Raw genomic sequence first — 17254 nt, forward strand, 5'->3', positions numbered from 1 at the left:
CCAGTACACATACATGCAAAAGCTTTTAGTATGCTCATTGGTCAAGTTTAATTAAAGAGCTGATTGAAATAAAGCAAAGGAAATTGAAATCAAACTGATTGATTCCATAGAAAGCAACAGCACAGAAGTATTTAAGAGCAGCAGGACAACAATAATTGATCAAATTGAGAAAAAATGTGAAGGACAAACCACCATACTCACCTGAGTTATTTGTTTGGCACACAAAGTGAAATTTTCCAGAAAGAAATTCTAATCCTATGATTGCATAAATTATGATTACAAATCCTACGAGTAAACAAATTTGCAGAAGTGGCACCATGGCACACATGATGGACTTCATCACTACTTGAAGACCTGTTGAGAACAAGAAATGTATCATTACCATTTAATGTGATACAGACATTAGATATTTACCCTTTTACTCCCAAGGTCTGAATAGTATCTCTCCTTACTGTCTTCTATACAATTCTCATGATTTTAGTTCAGAGAGTTTGGTATTGGATCAACTTTTAATCCCTTTTTTGATATCTTTCTTTATTCTCATCATCTGTCTGCTTAATATTGCACTGATATTGCAAGGAGAAATGCTGTCTTGATCACCATCAGTGTATCAGCCAATTAAATTTGTACTGTGAATGTTGAAGTGACTTCTTGCATAATTTTTAGTCGGCTGCCCCTTCAGGAGGGGCACCATTTAACCTTTATTGCTCTGTGGCCTCACCAAGGAGGGGGAAAGTAAGGTTTTGTCCGGGCCTTGTACAAGGTCCCCTCCCTTGCTCGGGGTTCTCCCCCCCCTCAAGGGATGGCTGATGATAGATGCATTACTCCGATGTTTTATATTACCGAGTATATTTTCCAGTGTAAACCTTTAGCACATCAATATTCGCTTGTGAACAGCTTAAAAATAGATTTAAGAGATATTAGAGCGAGACTGAAAAAAAAAATGCACTTTCGAAAGAATCATCAACACTAACCTATCATGTGGTGTGCACATAATACAAATCATTGAACTGTCTGTTGTGAAGTTGAATGAAGGAAAGTCCATAACATTAAATAGGGAGAATTGTGCATTTATCTCTGTCATGTTGCAATGTTTTCAAAGAAATATGTAACAAATTTTAGCAATATTTTTTCAAAAGCTAAAATGGACTATTTTAGCGATGGTTAGTTAGGTCGCCATTTTGGGCGAGTTGAATCTCCGCTGTACAACACTGCTGTTTCGTATCAGCCCCAGGGTCTCTCGCGTTTCTCGGATTTACATTCAAATGACGCTTGCATGCCGATACACAGGAATTTGCAGTGATATTTTCGCCATCTGTTTCTCGATCCAAGGCATCGAACAAGTATTAGTGACACTGAATTCCACTATGCTTCAATAGAATCGGAAAAGCTCGATAAAAACACGGAAAAAGATGTAAAATCCCGCTGCGAATTATCGTGGTAAGTACTTCTGTTGTACTTTTTGTTGTTCATTTCCATCTGTTACGAGCAATTTTGGCAAACACGCCATCTTGTCTACTCCAATTTGAATCAATAAAAGGCTTTAGTTTATCGATTTAACCTTAATTTATTGTTTTTGTGTATACAACAGAACAAACTTTTCCGTCACACCTGTGCACACAAGGAAGGTGCACTAATGCAATTTGATTGTTATCGTAATTTTTGCGAGGCCAATATTTGAACTAAAGTTTGAAACATTTTAGGGATGGTAATTTACATTTAAGCTATTGGTGTATGAAAATAACTTAAGAATCAAAAATAGGAAAGTCTGAGCGACAAGGCATTCACAGAAGCTATTCCAACTAAGTGTGACGGGCAAATTGGCTAACTCATCACTTGACATATTTCTCTCTCTTAGGATTACTCAGTAAAAATAAAAGTCGGGTAGCATTAATTGGTTCAAGTTCATGTTTTACTGCATTCAAAAATCTGATTAGCTTATAAACTCTAATCACATGACAGTGTCTTGAGATTTTGATTTAACAATTTGTAAACCCTAAATTTGTTGAATAAAATAGACTGCATTCTTGAGAGTCATGGTTGAGATAAAGTTTAAACCACAAATAGTCAGAATTCCTCCATAATCATCTTTAGGCTCTCTCTTCCACATTCACCAACAAAAATTTTTGTTTCTTTAAATTTGGCTTTCTTAATGGATAGAGAGAAGTGTATTGAGCCAAAGCCTCCAAAATTAAAATGTTTCTGCAGATTACTAAACAGAGAATAGCTAGATTCTCTTGCTAGATACTTTGCAGCTGGCCATTGCCGGGAGAAAACGTAGTTGATTCATAGCATAATGATGTCTTATAGATGTTGTTTAACTGTTTAACAGTGAAATTTCTCAACTGAAAATTAGTGGTAAACAAAGAGTAAACTCAAAAATAACTATCCAGAAGTTTCTCTATATTAGTGACCTTAATGCTAACTTACAATAAAATTTACTAAATATTCGAGCTTAAGAAATTTCTTAAGGTTTTTTCTGCTTAAAACATATTTTAATTTGCTAACTGCTATAAATGATGTGACCTACAGATTCTTCTAGAATCATTATTAAATGTAAAATTAACATAACTACTGTAGCCTAGAGATAAGTTACTACTCACAGTAAGAGGAAAATAACACTTTGTGAATGAGGGCACAAATCTGTGTTTGACTTACTTGGAATGCCTGATACGAGCTTCAGTGGCCGCAGCACTCTTGCAGCTCTCAGAGCCTTCAGCATTCCAGCATTGACAAGGCTTAGTTGTGGCAAGCTCAAAAGGCTGAAGTAAAAAATCAGTTTTACAAAGTTAGAATATACAGTACAAAGCAATTTGAGTTACAGGCACAAATGAATAATGGTAGCTGCATTAGCTATTCAAACTTGCTTTAAGCCCCCATTTCCCAAGATCTGATTGTTAATTCTCCCCTCTAACTGCCTACACATTTCCTTGTAAATTAGTTACAAGAATTTGGTGTTAGATCAAGATAACTTCTACCTGATTAGTTTGAGTATTTTCATTACCTGTTTTGTGGACAATTTATGTATATTGTAGACAAAAGTTACTTGGTAATCACCTCTTGGAGTTAAAGGGTTAAACAACCCAGTGACTAATCACTCTTTTAAAATTACCCTGGCCAGTAGAAAAAGTATGTTCTATTTTTATTTCAGACCTGTTTTAAAGCATAAGAACCATTGTTCTTAACCACAATTATCCCTTTAAAAGCCATTTGGCAGTAAGCACCCTATTTCCCTGGAAATGTTTGTCATAATGAATGCATGAATTTCTCAGCTTCTAAAGGAGTTGGAGTGGATTCGTGGACTTTTCCCACATTTTTCTCTGAAGCTTCTTATCCCTTTGTGAATTGAATTACAGGACTTTTTGTGTCCATCATGAAATGTTTTAAAATGTCTTCACTCCCTCATTGTGGCTGTTAATTTATACATGTAGTTTACACACATCCCCCTCACTCCCAGCAGTGACCAAAAAAATATTTTCTCCTTGCAATACAGGGCTCGACACTAACAGTAGCCCACTAGCCACAGACTAGTAGAAATTCAGTTTTGGCAAGTGGTTTTCAATTTCCACTAGCCAGTTTGGCTAGTAAACAAACTGAAATTGTTGTAACATCTAAAAACATCTAAGATGTCACTAGCCACTTGGCTAGTAAGTTGAAAAGTTAGTGTCGAGCCCTGCAATATCAAGGAAGAATTTAGAAAGATATCAATTAGGGTACTGTCATGTGATTCAACACTATAAATTCCTAGCACCAAAACTATAAGTAGCGCACGGCACACAGTATGGAGAATTATGAAAGAGATCTTAGGAGTGATAGGTAAACCATAAATGCAATCAGTCACTTATGTCAAATTTTAACATTTGCTTTCTTTCTAAATGTGGAAGCTGTAAATTCATTATCTTTCTTTAGTAGAACTGTGACAGCCTATCTTTATAAGGTATGATGTGATTTATATACATGATCATAAATGGTGTAAACCTTCATGGAGAAAATGCCATGATATAATTATGTTAAGACTATCAAAATTTTGTAGATTCACTTTAATTGATTTTTTTTCTTTTTTTGATTTTTTCAAATTATGAAAATAATGAATGTAAAGTGAAAATGAAACTGCTTTGGAAAAATTTAGTCCAAGGGATAATTTGAAACTCAAAAGAAGATACCATGCATGCTATGGTTTACTTTAAATTATTATTTTTGGGTTAAATTTTATTTTGTTTAGTTGTTTTGAACTTATTATATGTATCATTCATCAACAAAAATCGATAGAAATACAGTCTGTGTTGACCAGAATGACAGCTTGTAAGAACAGAATTCATATGCCATTTTTACTCAATTGATGTGAGATGGTTTTTAACATTGAGGGTTGAAATGTACCAGTAATTTTGATGTGCAACTGTACTTTTTTGTGTCTTTTGAGTAATATGAAATTTGGAGTGTCTCAAAGTATACAAAAGGAATTTGAAGTACTCTGTGTTTGCTGTTTGATTTGCTAACAAACCATTGGTAAAACTGTCTTATTTTCAAGTAAAATGTCTCTGCATGATTTTCTTTTGAGAAATTGGCAAATTGGTAAATTTATGCAATTGTTCACCATATCTAAAGCAAAACAACTGCTGGTGTTGGTGACTGAGAACTATCTTGAAGTACCACTGTTAGTAATGGTCAGTTGACAGAAGAAGTTGTTTGACACTTAAACTCCCATGAGTGACCCAGACAATTTCTCCTTAACTCAAGTGGAAAAGTGACGAGAATAATGAAAAATATCAAATAGGGGATTTAATTTGATCTAATACCAAGTTTTCTGAACTAACATTATAAGAATTGTGCAGTAGACAGCAAGAACAATTATCAATGAGATTTTGAGAATGAAAGAGTTGGGGAAAAATCAGTTGCTAGTTGATCCTTTCATGTCCAAAAAAAGGGTATTCAATGTACGTTAAAAATTCTCCTGACTAGTTTGATACATTGTTTGATAGACAGGTAATGAGAGATGAGAAAATTGTCAGCTGAAGACTATTGTTCTGATATAAAACCAGTTTCTCAACACTAGCTAATAGAAGATTGCACAGACCTAGTTACGAGAACAAGCTTACAGATCTTTGATGTGAATTGGTTTGCCTATCTTGACTTTGTCTCTTTGCTTTATAAAGTTTACCTTCTGAAATTATGGTGAAACTTTGGTATTTGTTTAGCAGTGTTCATAAAGCCAAGCCTTCAATAGATAACATGCCCATCTATGGTGGACTTAAGGAAAAAGCGCGCTTTTAATTTACCTGTGGTTCGTACGAACAGGTGCCATGATAGTTTTATCTTTCATCATTTACACACACTTTGTATAAGCTGACTCTATCTATGTTACCTAATTTTGAATATTTTAAAAGTATGTTGCCATTTTTAGATATTTCTTAAATTTGTAAATGAATACGTAATTCAACCTTCGGTTACAATGTTTTTCAAATAAACTGTCTATCTATCTATCTATCTATCTATCTATCCATAATTTATGTGCAAAATGGTACACCAATTTTGTTGAGCATATTTTTTTTCTAAGACACACCTTTAAAAGTTTTGTATTTATATGGGAAAACACACTGTAATTTGTGACAAAGTTGAGATTATTACAATTTGTGTCAAGATGTTATGTCATGTTGCATAGACTGAATATTATTACTAAATGTCAGTGCCCCTACAGTAGTTTGCCTTCACTAGAAAATGCATAGGTTATTACAAAATGTGTCATTATTGCGAAGTGCGCAGAACAGTCCATTTAACAGCTTCTTATGTGATGTATGTTTTTTCTTTTTTTTCTTTCTTTTTCTCTGCCATCTTCTGTGTTGCTTGTTGCAAAAGGATTTTAATTGAACACATGTAATGTGACATAATTAATGTGTTGTCAGAAAATGTCAATAATTATTTTTAATTGGTAATTTTGAATTCATTGGCAATTTATCACTCAGGCAAAAACCAATTATTTGGTGTCAGTCTTCATAGTCCTTATACAATAGAGTAGACCGTATTGGTAAAACTAATATAACGATTTTCTTTTGCTCATAATAATAATAAAAAAAAACTAAAACAAGAGTCATTATTTAGCAGCTAAAGGAAACATTCTCTGTAATTACTGCAAAGTTGTTGATAATGTTTAAAAATAATTATGGCTATTAAAGCTATTGCTGTGTGCATTGCCAACTTAACTGCATGTTGCTATAACAACCTGAAATTAAAAGTACAGGTTTTCACTTGTTCTCACAAGAGAAAAGGAAGAAAGGTGATGTTTCTGATTTGTTTTTTTTTCCCAATTTGATGGAAGGTTTGATTTTAAAATTTGGCCAATAGTGTGTCTAAGCAAGCTGTGGCACAGAGTAGATACTTTCTTTGAGTAAAGAAAACACAAATTACCAAATGAATTTACATCAGTATTTGTGTTTGTAAAAAGAAATGTTCAATATTTTCCTTATCACATTAAAGGTGTTTTCTTATCTTGTATCAAGTGTAGAGCTGGGTTTAGATGTGAACTCGTATTCTTCAGTAGAGCCAAGTTAGATAGATTGATTTTATGATTTGCATCTTACAGGTTTGAATGTTTCATTTCCCTTGCATGAACCATCATTAACACGAATACTTTCGCTTGTGGAATTACACACAACACTTGTTTAAGTAAATTGCAGTATGCAATCGTGTTTCTTTCACCTTTCAAGTAACGGTTTATAAGTTTAACAAACAAAAACTTGTCCAAGGTATTGTGAATACTGTAACACAGACGATTTTGGTGATAAAATCCTCTTTCTTGAATCGATTCTGCAGAATGTGTCAATTTAGGGAAAAGTTAAAACACAGTGCGCGAGCTTTCATAATTCGCCGAAACAATTACAACTTCGAAGATGTCGGCATTTTCCTACAGAAGAAAAACTAGCAGTTATTTGTTTATTGTCTTTTCCTTAACGTCAATTATTAGCATGCAAATGCGAACTAAAATAAGCACGCGTCTTTGTCACGGGTCTTCTTGAGCCAATGTGACATATCTCCATGTAAAATAGTTTTGTTATGTAAATATAGAAACTGTGGACTCTGCCATGATGTTAGTAAAACATAGTTTTTGTTCACTTTCGCTTCTTAGACTCGTGTAGTAAATTACCAGAGAAAGGCGCAGCTTGGCGGTAAAATGGCAGTTTTTCGGGGTAACCCGACGAGATTTCGACAGGTGTAGTGCCGAAACTGCGTCCCTGGCAAGTTCCCCGCGGCTTTAAATAATTTATTACCCGTTCTGCAAACAATTGGTTTTAGAAGGAGAGAACAGCGAAACTTGAAGTATTTGGCCGCAGGAAACAGCAATATCGGTCTGCCCCTTGGCTTTTTAAAGCAAACTTCAATTAAAATTTCACGTCTGACTGCCAGTTTAACCGATTGGTATTTAATCCATTTAGAGCGAGATTCTGACCAAAGTGTTAATTTTCTAGTTTCAATCGCGCTTTATCCGACGGTTTTATTTACTCCGGAAAAGTTTACAAAACTATCTGGTCATTTGTACTCAACATTTCCCTTTCTTTAATTTGTCTTCCTCTTCTGCGACGACCTATGTTACCATAGATACTACGTGGAAAATTTTACTCGGCGAAAATTATTCTCGGATGAGTCATGTTTAATGCGTAGGCGAGGAGTTATGTCATGTAAGACTTAGGTCATAGTATCTGTTAACTTAACGAAAAATTTTGGCTTGAAATGACATTTTTGTGATATTTGAACTACGGTATACGGAAAACTTAAGGAAAACTGCGCGTTATCCTCTTGTGCGAGATGAAACTGCGAGCTTAGTTCGTCGATACTCTCTGATTTGAATTTTATTTCCAAATCCCGCTTAGAGTTGTTTCTTGCCTTATTTGATATTGCAGTTTAATTGGGGGTCTGCTAAATACCTGCGCCGGGTCTGAGTTGTGTACTGAGCGTTTTAAGACGTGATTTAACTATTTATTTCGATTTTGAGCAAATAGCTGGTCCTACGTGTAATGGATGTGCTAGCACTTGTGTTTTGACTTTTTATAACATGACTATTTACTCTAGCGACGCTAAATAATTTAACGGCGATGAGTTTTGGCGTGGAGGAGTTGTTGCGCTGCGGAATTCCTGCGTTAGTCCATGTCATTTGAAATCCAGCAATAAAACAAGGATCTGTCTAGGATAATAGCGAATTGGGCAATTAATGAAATTTCGGTTTTAATCGTAGATACATTTTAGCAGGATTTAAGATCGCGTGAAACCTTGAAATATCGAAATTTGTTACCCGCTAGGATGAGCAGGGAAACGATAATCGCGTAATGGAAACACAATTTCCTCTTGTAAAAGTTGTCTGACGCAGACAATCAAAACTAAAAAGAACAGAAGCAACTTTTTACAACAGTGCTGCCATGAGGTCGTCTGGAATAGACAGGCTCGCTAGCGTGACCAAACTGGGGGCTGCTTTTGTTGATGTGTTTCGCTTGAGCGAGTTTTCCTTACTGTTAAAACTTCGACCATTTTACGTGTCGCCAACTCGCGCAAGTTGTCCGAGTTAAGTCGCCTAGTTTAGTGGAACTTAACACGCAACCGATTGGCATGAAGTGTATAAAGTAACGATCCGCATAGCATGCTTAGTTGTCATTTGTATAGTTCCTATAATTGCTCTGTGCCAAGTTCAATCGTCAAGTTGAAATATTTCCATACGAGTTTCGCTTCCGTTAACCCGCAGTGTACATTTCAAGCTCACTCTTTCCGCGAAACCTGATATATTGTCAAAAATAGACGACTATCTTCTCACCACAGATTTACAGTACAGCAGCAAAAGCTTGTTTAAATATTGAAATTCGCGAGTGAAAATTACATCTACATACATGGCTGAATAAAAAAAACCCAGCATTATTCAGCGTAGGTATAAACACATGCACACTGTATACATCATCATGACATACCCTGTTACAACGACGACAAAATCCAAGACATTCCATCCGTTCCGTAGATACGAGTCAGAGTGTAATATAAACCCAAGAGCTATAACTTTTAATAGAGCTTCTAAGCAAAATATTGCCAATAAATAGATTTCGGCTTGTTCCTGTAGAAGGACAGGAAAATAACAGAGTGAGAGAGAGTGACTGAATAACTTTCGTACAATCAAGGGCAACAGCGGCGAGCGGTTCTGAGCTCCGCTGTAATGCAGAGAAGTTATCGGTGAAGATGTGTACTTACTAGTTTTATGTCAAGATCGGACTTGTCCTCATTCGGCAGTGGAGTGTTAGCGGCAAGGAGGATGCAATTGACAAAGATGGTCAATAAAATGAAATATTCAAAAGGCTTGTCTTCAGTTAAGGAATATATGATACGAACACAAACTCACAGAAACGCTAAAATGAGCATAAAAAAAAACTGTTCACACGGAGCCACGCCACCAGCACAGTGAAAATTGTCCAGGAAAAATTTAGAGAAAACTTTACAAGACTAGACACTCACAGGGCAATAGCCAACACGCACGCTCTTCTCGTGCAACAGACGACAACAAACTAACAGACAACGCCAAGGCTTCGAAAACATTTTATACAAAACGCTTTTACGCATCAAAGGATACTTTGCTCTCGATGATCGCGCGGCAAACTTTTCGAATGATATTTTCCTTTGTGAAGATAAAGAGCGATCGGTCTGCACACACGATATTCGGCGCTTCGGTACCAGCTTGCATCGAAGACTTGCGTGAAGCGTTCGCCGAGTTGGCCATACGCGTTTTATAGAAGTCCTCTGACGGCACTGAGGACGGCCTTCGATTATCCGCCATTTTTCTTGATTTAGGCTGTCTTCAAGCGTTATTCATGACTCGTTTGGTGCGCTTGCACGACACGAAAGTTCGTTTCCAGCCATTGAATTCCTAGCCGCCTTGAAGCGACTCAATCATACACGGGCTTTTGGGTTTCCTTCTTGCCTTGACACCATATGCTAATTAGAAGCCGAGTCTATAATCAAGTGGCCTATCAAATGAGGCCGACTCAGGCGGGTCACGTGACTTCCACTGGTACTAGTTTGGGTGTGAAATGACATTAAAAAAAAACGCTCTCATAGCAAATCTCACTCTGATACACCTGCTACAAGTTTCCAAATCTCTGCCAAATATCTGTTTCGTAGCAGCAGCTACTAAAAGAGACCTTTTGTTTCGGTTTGTTCGAATTCTCTTGATAAAATCATCTTTTTTTTGTCGTTATAGATACCGTTTCCCTAAGAGTCGGCAGCCCTGTGTAAAATGACGTCCCGCACATGTTACAGTGGGCGGAATTTCAACGAATCCAAAACGTACCCTTTTTCTTTTCTTTTATTGTTTTATTCTGGTTACATTTTCAGCCCATCGGCATTGATCCACAAGTGTTTAAGTACTTTGCGTTTAAGAAGAATATGTTTATCTTCAGTTATAAACATATCAGCGATTCTTTGAGAGGTTTTTAAATATCCTCTGAGATCATTCGCTTGCCTCGCTCTGTAAAAGTTTTTTTCTCCTTTTCGTGGAGACTGTTGCAATATTAGGAAAGACAACTGCTGCCGTTCGTGGCAAAAATCTTAAGCGATGTGTCAGTACATCATTCTTCGACAATTTTTTTTTGTTGATACGTACTGAATATTTTTCTCGTGAAAGATTTTCCCCTAGTGATACAGTTTCTCTATTCTGTTCCAGAGTGATTTCTGCCGTTGTCCGTGTTTGGTTTTTTTTTTTTTTTCCTGTGCTAAGGCTTAGCATTTTAAGGTATTCTAGTTAAGGCTGAAGTAGGATAGTAGGATATAGGATATGCTCCGCATATTGACTTGAAAAAAAAAAACATCAACAAGTCCCTCGATTCTTAATTCCTACTCATTACAATCGGCAGGCAGGTGATGCAGCGAGAACTTCGCACTAGCGCTGAATTTTACTACGCCATAATTGTTTAAAAATTCTTCCGCGGGGCCTGGCCTGATCAAAACAGCACCTAGAATCGTGAAAAAAAAAAATTCTTGAGCGACGAGGACTTCCATCGCTGCACTATACTGACAAAATTTTTTCGACTTAACAGAGTGAAGCGTCTCTCGAAGTCTTGCAATATTTATGCTTTCACAACATGATAAAGCTTGGTTGTTTTAATCGAATTATTTTGGGAACCCTCGAGGCAGCTTTGCGAGTGTGGAGAATTGGGCAATTTCTCTGTCGATGCGCGCTCTTTCTTTTTTGCGCTCAAGAATCCATCTCCGATCTGAATTGAAGTGACAACTCTGCATTAGGATGTCTTAGTTTAATTTATCTCTCTTCTGTCTTGCTTTAATTTAACCGCTATGAATTATGAATACAAATCTTGACAGCTGTTATTCTGCCAACTTACAAGGGAGATTCTTATGCTTGCCTCGTGCCTTCACTTCCGAACACTCTTCGCGCGTGGGGCTTATCGAGCATGGGAACCGGATACTCAATTACAAACGCTTTCTTCTCGGCATCATTATTCAATCCAAACTGGAAACAATGAGCGTTTATCAAAAACGCGACGCACAAGAGCATAGCATAAACAGATTGTCGCCAGCCTGATTTTTGATGAAGCGAACGCTCTCTGCTATGGCGTCGTGCTCTCGTTGTGTCGCAGGTGTAATACTGCCAATTTAAAATTAGACTAGATATTTCTTCTCTCGAGTTCATTACACAACTTGAATAGGTATTTCAATAGTTATTTGGTATTTGTTGTGCGCATTTATTTAACTTTCTACCCTGTCGCTGTGCTAATAAACTTCGTAAGCTATTTACTCACATTCTTCGCTGCAAGTGAAATGTTTGATGCGTTTCTGCCATAAGGATTAATATATTTTTATTTCATTGATCTCTCACTCAGATGCCTTTGTAATAGTTCTCGGTGGTGGCTTGTTTTGTTTTGTATTGTTGTTGTTTATAATATATGTATGTGTATATATATATAGGCTGTGTAAAATTGGTATGCCTAACGATAAACTCCCAGTAAGAGGATTCACAGGATACAGTGTCTCGACGTGAATTTGCAGTTAATTTGTAGCTTTTTAGTTTTTAACTTTTAACCTGAGGAAGGCCGAACGGCCGAAACGTCGTCCATTAAACTAGTCCAGAACAGTCAAGAGTTGGTCTCTTCGTTACGTCGACCTTACTGTACACTTAACTATGCTGCACTTATGAGGCCCAGAAGGCCAAAACAGTACTGTCTGCAGTTATATATCGGGCGAAGCTCATCACCTTAGTTGTGATTTGAGCACTCTCGCATGGCAACGTGTCTGCACTTGGTCCCACAAGTGTAGCGCCCAGGCAATGGTTTATTCCAGAGCTTGGCCCAGTGTCTGCACTGCACTGATGAGACCCACATAGGTCGAAACAGTGTGCACTGTCTGCAGTTATATATATATATATCTTTTAATAAGCTTTATCACCGAAATGTGTATCAAACGGGAATTCATTTCATCTTAAAGGCATGAAAATGCATTCTGTTAGTTCGTTTTTCTTTCTTACGATCGCCAATCTCTCGTATTTTCCCCCACCCGAGAGTGCATAGCTTCAAACTATAATCAAAACACAATTAAATGAACAAGTAACTAAAGAAAGCATTGAAAACATCAGCTCTTAATCCCCATGGAGAAAATTGAACTCCAATAAGCAAGATCACTTTGGATGTGATTTTGAAATTTCTGGAAACGAATGTAGTCATAGCATTTGAAACATAACGAGTGGTTTGACAGAAATACCAATTGGAAATATTCTAGTGCATTCTTGCGGTCTGGGATTGTATTTAATTCTATTTTCCTGTTTTGTGGGTAACACTTTTGATTGCGGTCATTTTCACATTTCTCTCATCAGAAGAACGCAATCTTATTGTTAGGACAGAATCCTTGTTTTTGTGGACGGAAAGCGATTATGTGCTGTACGCTTCATAAATTTGATTTTGCAGTGATGAAAGGAACTTGAAATATATAATTGCATGGAAACCCTCCATACGTTCCAACGATGGTGTTTTGGGCTCCTAGTCACCGGCATAATTTCGGTATGCCTTCTATTAATGTGCCGTTAAATCCCACGATTCGGTTGTCAATTCTCCCTTTAGCCCGTATACCTTTCGTTTTATTGTAGTCGAGAGAATTTGATGGTTGGTCAGTTTAACACCACAGCTGATAGGTTTGTCTTTTTCTTTGTTTTCTACGGTTTGCTGGATCTTGACCTTCTGGAAATTGCGAGTTAACCTGTATTTATGTCTGAGCAAATTGCACAACAATAACATGCTTAAACCGTCTACGTGGCTGTCTGTCTTTAATTCAAATGTTTCGAGCTTTTTTCCTGTTTGTGTCGTCTCTATTTATGGCTTTTTTTTCTTTTTTTAAGAAATTTGATACAAAATGTGAGAGGAGTTGTTGAAAAATTTCTTGAATTTTCGGCTTAGAACGAGTATTGCGTCAATGAACGACTCAATTTTTAGGGTTCATGTCTACTCACTGAGGTTGTTTGTTGGATATAGGTTTGTTTTACTGTAAATGTGAAAAAAAAAACAGGAGTAGGGACTTCGTTTGGTGTCCGCTTAGTGTGGGATTCGCGCAATACAGGTTTTACTGTGGCACGATGTACTAAATTTATTAGTTTGATCTTTGTTAAGATTCTGTATATTATCTTGTTGAATGTTGAATGTGTTTTCTCTCAATTGGATGTGCAATTCTCTTTGGTAGCTTCAACAAAAAGGATATAGAGTGAGTAGCATTTTGGCCTCTTTCTCTCTCGTCAGATGATTTCAATGTGAGTGGAAACAAAATGCGCTTTTTCGTACCTATTTGACTCGCGCAAAATTTAATAATTTTCGTTGAAACGAGAGGAACGTTTCGACCTGCGCGAATTTAAAAGCCCTAGTATTCCTAGTCTCTTTAATTCAAGAAATTATATTCAACTTTAATTTTCCCTTCTTCGATAGTTTGCACTTTTAATTTTACCTCATTAGCTGGTTAAAACACTGAGGTATTAAGCGCCTCAGAATAATTTCAAAGTCGATTTGAATATTGTTCTTGAGCTAATGTCAAACCAGGCAATCGAAGAATCCCTGAATTAGTGGCCCTTGGCGCCTTAATGGCAGATGATTCTGCCGTCACTCATTTTGCTCTCTTGAAAAATAGCAATCTCTCTTAACAATTTATACATTTTACACGGCTCCGGGTAAGTGTTCATCGGCGCCTCGTCCGTAAAAATTGTCCACGCACGCCAGATATTCATTATTTTGTTTCAGCAGGTGCTTTTGTTATTATGCATTTAATATGAAATCTATTCTACTCTTCCTCTCTTTGTCATCGCCAGCTTAAGATAATTGCTTCAATTTGTTTTGGAATTGTGACAAGAGAGACGTAAAGGAGAACGAAATGGGGTGTACCTGTCTGGAATTTAAGCCGGTGTTAATTTTGGGTGCCTAATTATTAGCGATAGAATATTTTGCCTGTCACGGTGTAGTCGGTTCTAATGCTTCTGACGTTGGTCATATTTCAAGTTCTGACAAAGATCCATTGTTAGTAACGAAATAGTTTTTAAGGAAATAACCAGAAATGCGGAAAATAAATTAATTGATACCAAATTAGAGTTCCTTTTTTTTTTTCTCGGTTATTCTTGGAGTTTACGTTCGTTCCTTGTTGTTGAGTTAATTTTCTGGCATCACTCCGTTTGCCATCTGTGCAGCTCTGAATAGATCCATATTTGAATTTTACACAACCACGACTGGCCTGAATAGTGTGTAATGTTAGCAGAGTCAAAATTACTTGTTAATTTACCTCTGTCAGGCTTCAGATCAGTCAGCCAATGTGAACAAAGCACAGTACGTGGCAGAAGAGGAAGTTAAGAGAAGAAAAATCGCCTCTGAGATCGTTTTAAATGCTCTATTGTATGAAACTAACGAAGCATCCGGCATGGTTAATCATCGGGTTGTAAGCAACTCAACCCAATGTTGTCCCAATGTTTTCCCAATGTTTTCCAATATCTATTTCTTTCTGCGTTATCGTAATCTAGCGGTAAAGAGATTCCATTCCCTCTTGCTTGCGATGAAGCTCTCCTTTTAGGAATTACGCGATAGTTTCGTTAGTGACGTGCACGAGTCGAACGATGTAAGGAACATCTCCTTAGGCCCCTCAGCTTCAAACTGAATCTTTTACTTCTCGCCTTCGAGCTATCGCCTTTAAAGCGCGATTTTGAGAAAACTTGTTCGTACTCTGCATTTACTCAAACACTATTTTTGATGGTAGCCTTTTGACGATTTATAACTTGTCTTTCTCGTCTCTCTTTCTATTAGGTAATAACCAGCTTGATTGGCCATTTACCCTCCTCAGTCTTCCTGTATCCATGGCATGAACGAATCAAATGAATAAGGGTCCTTGCTACGAGGATCGGTTCACCTCTCGGCCGCGCCTACCCTCCACCTCCCTGTGGGGAGGGGCATCGCGTCTCTTTATAGGCAGGGAAGTCCAAATGGTTCTTATTTCGTTCATCACCGCTCATGGAGGTTAACTCGTTGTCAGCTGTTGTCTGCTAGCTACCGCTGTCCAATGAGTTTCCGCGGTACAAGCCGATGGGAATCGGTCGATCATTCGACAGGATGTAATGAAGGGGAATAGTCATGGTGGAAAGAAATTGTTTCATTAAAGATGTTACACAGTGAAATTCTCGTTACTGTTGTTTTTTTTTTTTTTGTTTTGTTATGACTCCGTGCAGTTTTACAATTGTTTTATAACTGAATTCCTATAAATGACTGACTATGAAAATCATTCATCTAAACTGCAAATTAAGAAATGATAAGAGAGCGATCTTTACAGTATGGAACACCACTTAAGCAGTTGAGTAAGTAAGGCGGGCCTCTATGGGATTTCAACCCATGACTTTTGCGAGACTCGGCTTATAAGCCAACGGGGAGCTGGAAATTTTGTTGGTTCTTCTTCATAAAAATAATAAATAAGTGTGTGAACATATGAGGTCATAGTGGTCATGGGTTAAAACCCCGTACAGGTCTGAGTTTTTTCCAGGCCTCATTTTCACTTCTGGGCAAGTGGTGTACAGTACTGGAAAGATCGCTCTAATATCATGAATTATTATATTTGGTTCACTTTAAGAACATTTTAACCTCGACCTTGCACTGGTTTGCCACAATATCGACACTGGTGGGCCTCAATGAAGGCGGGTTCAGCGTTAACAATTTATATTTTTTGAGAAGCTTTTATTTAAGATACTAAAATATCGAGACCAGTGCCATGATTTGAATCATCCTAGTTTAGAGATTCACGTGAAGAAACAATCGGGTTAGCTTTTGTATTGAAGACATTCAACTACATGAATCTCTTCAGTTTTCTGTTTGAACTTCGCAGAGAACTGTCGCGCTCCGTTTTACGAACTTAACGCCTGGAAGAGGCTATTCTTACCTCATTACGGTGGCCAATTTACCATTTCAACTTTGTTGATATATCCAAATTATTTCGTTACTCCCACCGACGCAGCCCCAAACAGTTTCTTTCGAAACTATCAGCCTTTATTCTTACCTACGATCGTCTCCTCAGTCATGCACAAGCCCCGCGTAACCTTAGTGTAGTCCACGCCTACGCGGAGCTGGTAAATATCGCGGCTGTGATATCCCGTTAGAAGTAAATTGTAAATAAAGGAAGTCACGTAACCAGAGTTACCACGATGTTTGGCCGAATAAAATGTGTGGGGCGAAGAAAATAGAGTACGGGGAAGAAGAAGGAAACGCAAGCGCAAAATGCGTTCGCTATCGTATCCTACGCTAGACTTCGATAGACTAAATCTCTCTACCCACTTTTCCCAGCGAATTTCCTCATCTGAAGTAAACGTCCATCACATAGTAAATATTGAGCAATTGCCTTTCTGTCGTCCTCGTTCAGGAGACTTCCCTGTTTCCATAGGATCTATTTGTTAAAAAAAAAAGCAAATGACTATTGCTTTGTCATCAGAATGCCAGGTTTCAGGGCGGGAAGTTATTATGAGTTTCATCAATAATTTACAGTCGTTTCCGTTCTATTAGTTAAATTATTTAACACACCCAAAATAAGCTTCCAAAAATTAAACTGATAATTAAGCACTTCCAAAGCGTTCTACGACATCCATGTAATAGATTTAGGTGTTACGATATTTCAACTTTGTGGGATTATTTCATTTACTAGTAGATATATCCATTTCTCGTCCACGAATGAATTGAATAGAGGAGTACGGCCTATTGAAAATTAATTTTAGTTTTATCTTATC

At 37.2% G+C, this 17254-nt stretch overlaps 1 protein-coding gene and 2 long non-coding RNA genes across 5 annotated transcripts in view; 1 reads left to right on the forward strand and 2 right to left on the reverse strand.

Annotated features, from left to right (window-relative positions):
* Positions 1-9987, reverse strand: part of LOC111332340 (voltage-dependent calcium channel type A subunit alpha-1) — a 50475-nt gene extending 40488 nt beyond the window's left edge. For 2 of the 3 annotated variants that reach the window (XM_088756534.1, XM_088756533.1), the window contains exons 1-5: positions 9596-9987; positions 9220-9324; positions 8946-9085; positions 2659-2762; positions 202-354 (exon numbers count right to left, since the gene is read on the reverse strand). In XM_088756534.1, the coding sequence (XP_088612660.1) occupies positions 202-354; positions 2659-2762; positions 8946-9085; positions 9220-9324; positions 9596-9799 (706 nt within the window). In that variant the 5' untranslated portion in view covers positions 9800-9987. The remainder of the gene's footprint in view (positions 1-201; positions 355-2658; positions 2763-8945; positions 9086-9219; positions 9325-9595) is intronic. The other variant, XM_088756535.1, reaches the window with a different exon arrangement.
* LOC148733426 (uncharacterized) lies at positions 1110-15664 on the forward strand. The gene is made up of 2 exons (XR_015999853.1): positions 1110-1440; positions 15297-15664. It is a non-coding gene; the product is annotated as an uncharacterized LOC148733426 (long non-coding RNA).
* On the reverse strand, positions 13882-16912 carry LOC148733427 (uncharacterized). The gene is made up of 2 exons (XR_015999854.1): positions 16534-16912; positions 13882-16416 (listed from the first exon to the last, which is right to left on the reverse strand). It is a non-coding gene; the product is annotated as an uncharacterized LOC148733427 (long non-coding RNA).
* Positions 16913-17254: the final 342 nt, after the last annotated feature.

The sequence above is a fragment of the Stylophora pistillata genome, chromosome 4 (genome assembly GCF_964205215.1).
Source record: "Stylophora pistillata chromosome 4, jaStyPist1.2, whole genome shotgun sequence".
Classification (NCBI taxonomy): Eukaryota; Metazoa; Cnidaria; class Anthozoa; order Scleractinia; family Pocilloporidae; genus Stylophora; species Stylophora pistillata.